Source organism: Acanthisitta chloris, unplaced genomic scaffold (assembly GCF_000695815.1).
Source record: "Acanthisitta chloris isolate BGI_N310 unplaced genomic scaffold, ASM69581v1 scaffold45316, whole genome shotgun sequence".
NCBI classification, from domain to species: Eukaryota; Metazoa; Chordata; class Aves; order Passeriformes; family Acanthisittidae; genus Acanthisitta; species Acanthisitta chloris.
In genome coordinates this window covers 1-5,174 of record NW_008677335.1, presented here as the reverse complement: position 1 = coordinate 5,174, position 5,174 = coordinate 1, and the positions used below count along the sequence as shown (strand labels likewise).

The 5,174-nt window shown below is 45.1% G+C and overlaps 1 protein-coding gene across 1 annotated transcript; it reads left to right on the top strand.

The window, feature by feature from the left end:
* Window positions 1-236: 236 nt before the first annotated feature.
* LACTB (lactamase, beta) lies at window positions 237-5,171 on the top strand (the record flags this gene model as incomplete). Its single annotated transcript, XM_009076446.1, has 5 exons — window positions 237-303; window positions 1,427-1,617; window positions 1,987-2,332; window positions 3,887-4,052; window positions 4,973-5,171. Coding segments are annotated over 5 exons (969 nt in total), but the record flags the coding sequence as incomplete, so codon positions are not given.
* Between the last annotated feature and the right edge of the window lie 3 nt (window positions 5,172-5,174).

The window sequence follows — 5,174 nt, the reverse complement described above, 5'->3', positions numbered from 1 at the left end:
TGGAATTATTTATGTTGTTCCTGTTAGGCATGTATTTTCCCAGTGGCTGGATTAAAATGTCAGCAGTGCCACTGCAGTTCATCCCAGTTCATCCCAACTGGGATGTGACAAAATTTCTCCAGCAGTAGACAGGTGTATTTGTAGGATTGCTTTCACGGTGTTAGCGTTTGGGAGGAGGTGTTTTTTAACTGTAAAGAGCCTTTTAAAAGTCTTTTGTCCTTTTTTGGCTTTGACAGGACGAAGCAGGAATCCCAGGTATACTGGTGGGCGTTTCTGTAGATGGAGAGGAAGTTTGGTCAGAAGGTGAGTATGTGGGAGTCGCAGCTGTGTGTGCTGTTGAGAACTGGTGAACATCTTAAAAATGCACAGTCCAGACACACTAATCAGGTTGGGTTTTCAGCCAGCTGATGTCCCATCTCTGGGCAGTGGCCACAAACAGATTCCTAGGGAAGATCAAGTGATGCTTTCCTGGGTAAACTTCAGTAATTCCCAGGAACTGCTAACTTCCCAACCATGCTAGTGTGTCTCAGCAGTTACACTGCAGAACCTTTCTGCCATTAATTTTTTGTGAACATACACACATGGAGCTGTAGAGTCTGGTAGAACTGTGTGCAGGAGGTGAGGAACTCTTCTCTCCACAGGAGCTTACCCATGAGTCAGAGTAGTAATGGCTCATGTTTGGTGACTCCCATTTGTGGGCTGAGGTGCAGATCGTACTGGGAAGGTGCTGGGATTTCACAGGTCTCATCCTTTCAGGAATTGCAAGTGATTTTTCTGGATACACAATTTAGTTTTAGGTGGAGCTCGTTAGCACTGCTCATATCATATAGATTTCGATGTTTTAAAAAACCCATCAAAATATGCATCCCTTTTCAGAGACAGTTTCAGGTGTTCCAGAAAACCCAAGTGGGTTTGGGATTTTTTGACAGCATAAATGGCAACATACTTCATGAGTGTTTTATAGAATTTGAAGAACAAATTGTTGTAATTAAGATTGTTGCTCTATTTCTTCTGACAGTCTGTTGTTGCATTAGCTTTAACATAGGTATGAAGCTCGTTATGGGTTGCAATTTCTCTTTCATCGTGGCAGAAGTGAGTTGAGAGCCTCTGGTACCTTTTGTAATGTGGCCTAATAAGAAGATTGTGCTAGAAACTTAATCACAAACTTTCTCAAATCACATAGCTTTTTCTGGTCTCAGATTACCTAGCAGTGAAAGCAGAAGTGTGTGTAGGACTTGTGCAGAATCCCTTCCCTGTCATAAGATTAACTTAATTGAAGCAGGTGCTGGGATGGTCCAACATGTCATATCCCAGTTTAGCTTGAGGAAAAACATTTAAAGGGGACAGTAAGTGTAATTAATGGCAAGTATTTAATTCAGCATGTGTCTGTGCAAAACCCTTAGCAGGTGTTGTTGTTTTCTCCAAGGCCTGGGCTATGCTGATGTGGAGAACCGAGTGGTGTGTAAGCCAGAGACCATCATGCGAGTTGCCAGTATCAGCAAGTGCCTCACCATGATGGCTGTTGCCAAGCTGTGGGAAGAGGGGAAGCTGGATTTAGATGCTCCAGTGCAGAAATACGTCCCTGAGTTTCCAGAGAAGGTCTATGAGGGTGAGAAGGTGTGTAAGTGTTCACGTGGCTCAGAGTCCCTGTGGGTCTGTTCCTGCTGTGTGTGGCTGGCTGGGTGCAGGTGCCTGTGCCTGGCCCCCCAGGCCATGCCATGCCATGCCATGCCATGCCATGCCATGCCATGCCATCCCATCCCATCCCATCCCATCCCATCCCAGTGGTGCAGTACTGGTGTTTGCTGCTCAGAAAAGCCACGTGGAACCTTTGGATCTCCAGGTTTATATCCAGCATGCAGTGTGTGCATATATATGTATAGATTTTTACTGGGTTTAGTGTGTGATATTGAAAGGTCTTATACCTTTGTCTGTTGTGTGTCATGCTGAATTTTGCTTTTTTGTCACATTCTCCTTTCTGCCTAGGTCACTATTACTACCAGACTGTTAGTTTCACACTTGAGTGGGATTCGTCACTATGAAAAAGATGTTGCAAAAGTAAAAGAAGAAAAGGAAAAGGCAAACAGAGCACTGCAGCTGACAAAACCCCTTCAGGACAAAGAGCAAAAAGAAAAAGAAGGCAAAGGGGTGGAAAAAACGGATTCTGCCAAGCCAAGGAGAGAACATGAAGGAGAGGGGAAAAGCCGAAATTCAAAACCTGGCAAGAGAGACAAGGAGTTTGAGCAAGAGGAGTATTACTTGAAGGAAAAATATGAAAGTGTGATTGAATCACTGAAGATATTTAAAAATGATCCTTTAGTCTTTAAACCAGGTGAGTTTCAATTTAAACCAAATTGTGCTGCTCTGGTGGCATTTGTGTTCAAACAGTTTTACACGCAGTGATGGTAGTGAGAGTCCAGTAGAGTGTTTGTTTTGTTCTGCTTTTCTCCCTTTTTTTTCCTTCCTGTGCTCCACTAAAAGCTCAACAGAGAAGGATTGGGGCTGTTCTGCACAAACCACCTGGTCTTGTCATTGCCTTAAAACTGCTGTGACTTTTGAAAACTGAACTGGGCAGGATTTGTCAGTTCGGTTTTAAATAACTGTCTTGTACAGGTATCTTTACCAATCTACTCAGAGAATTAGGCTTGGATACACCTTCTAATGGAGTATCTGCAGCATAAACACGACCCAGCCAAGAGCTCTGGGGCAATGCAGAGTCCCAGGTAACACAGGGCAGAAGAGAAAGTGGCCCTCAGGTAGAAATAAGGCTTTTCTCCCAGGAGCAGTAAGTAATGCAGTAAGTGCTGTGAAAAGTGCCAGGTACTGAATTTATAAATTTTGGTAACAAATTTGTGTCTACAAAGTACTTTGTAAACAGATACCAACTTGCTGCAGTCATGTTCTGGGCCTTCTAGATAGCAACCCAAAAGAAAGAATTTTCCTGAGGCACTAAACCAGAGCTGAAGTATTCTACAGACAAACCAGAGAATCACAGAATTAGTGAAATAATATATTGCTGGGATTACTTACATTAAATCTAGAGAAGACTTTGAGGAGCTTCAGGGTAAGTGCTAAATGATCTAGGTTAAAAGGCAAATTGTGTGCATTGCTGTGCACTCAGGGGAGAGGGGTAGGAGCAGTTAACCACTCACCATCTCGAGGAGCTCCAGGAACCACTTAAGTAAGAGGTCTGTCCTGACTGCAGCCAGTCGAGTGGGTGCTCAGTGTGTAGAGGTTTCATAAAAGGCGTTAGCACAAGTATGAGATTTTAAAAAAGGAAACATTGTTCTGTAAAGAAATCATTTTGTCTTAAACAATTTGCATGTTAGTGTTCATATGATCTCTCAGCATATCTAGAACTAGAAGAGCAGAACTGGAAACACTGAGAAACGCCAGCAACACTGGCACTGTCCCAGCTCTAGGGTCTGGGCACACCATGTCACAGCAGCTGTGTCTTCTTCCAAGAAGTAATTTTATGGCTTCAGCTTTTCAGGTCCAGACATCCTGGTTATACCTGGTATGGTAAGTGCTGTGGAAAGGGTGTTAGATGTCAGTGCCCACCCTTGGTGTGAGACCTGACTGTGTGTGCAGGTCCCGGAAGGTGTGAGCTCTGTGCCCAGAGCACGAGTCAGGCAGCTGAGGCTGCTGGAAGGTGTGAGCTCTGTGCCCAGAGCATGAGTCAGGCAGCTGAGGCAGCAGTGCAGAGCCTCCTGGGGCTGGTACCGTGAGCTTGTGGCTCGTGTGATGTGAAAATGAGGTTGGAGAGACAATCTTGTAGTTGATTATTCATTGCTATAAATAGTTCTATTTTCACATGGGATTCGATTCAAGCATCGTGTGGTTAACTTCCTTTTTTTTTTCCCCTTTCACTCTGTGTTTCTTCAAGGTAGTCAGTTCTTGTACTCAACGCATGGCTTTACTCTCTTAAGTGCTGTTGTGGAGAGAGTTTCGGGACAAAAATTTACAGATTATATGCTGAAAATGTTTCGTGACTTGGATATGTTGTCAACTGTCCTGGATGACAATGAAGCCATGGTGTATAACAGAGCAAGGTGAGCAAGGGTGAAACCTCTGTTTCCACAGCAACTCTTGCTCTTTCCACCTTTATGAGGCCAACTGAATTAAGAATGGGTGGGGGTTTTCTTCCCAGACCCTGAGATTTTTAAATCAAGTGTCTTGTCTCAAGGTTAGTCACGTGGCTGGTTCCAGTGCCGTGGTATTGGTTCTGTAATTAACATGCACAGTCACAGAGTAGGAGATGAGTATTTCCTGCTGTGAGTACATGTGGAGGGGAGTGGTGGGGGTGACTTGGCTGACATCAGTTTTGGGTATGAATAAGCATGTAAGTGTAAATAGTGTGAGATAAGGGGGAACTGGTGGACTATGCTGGAATATCTGGTGGCCTTGATTTGCTTAATATAGTGATGTTTTAAGAGTTCCATGGGATTGTTGTTGAATTCAAGTATTTACGTGCACACAAACCTGTGGTAGTTCAGGGGTGTCTTTACTGCTGTATTCTAAGATGCTTTGTGCTGTTCTGGTTTATTTTGCTTGCAAAACTTTGGAGGCTCACCTGGATCCTAGTGATGGGCTCATGACTTACCAAGCTTGTACAGTCAGGGCTTTTTAAGCGTGGGTGTAGCAATCCTTGTCTAAGCTGCAGTGTGGTAGGGATGGAAGGACTGGGATAGGTGCTGTTCTGGAGGTCTTGTTCTGGGCTGGTCGCTGTTGGGGAACGCTGGGATGCTGATGTGTGGGTTTGCTTCCACCAGTGGTGGTTTGGTGCCTCAGACCTGAACATGCTGAGGTGTGTGTAATGCTTTGGTCATGCTATGTTTAACTGATAGGAAAATGTTTAAAAAACCGTGTTCTAGGGATTTCAGGGGTGCAAGTCAACCATTTCAGGGTGTCTGTAACAAGATTTTTGTGGTGGAGAAACTCGCCGTGATGCGTTGATGTTCTTGACCCCTAGGTACTACGTGTACAACAAGAAGGGTCGTCTGGTGAACGCTCCCTACGTGGACAACTCCTACAAATGGGCCGGCGGCGGATTCCTGTCCTCCGTGGGTGACCTGCTCAAGTTCGGGAACGCGTTGCTGTACAGTTACCAGGCCGGGCCGTGCACGGACGCCGGGGCCGCGGTGCTGCCCGGGTACCTGCGGCCGGACACGGTG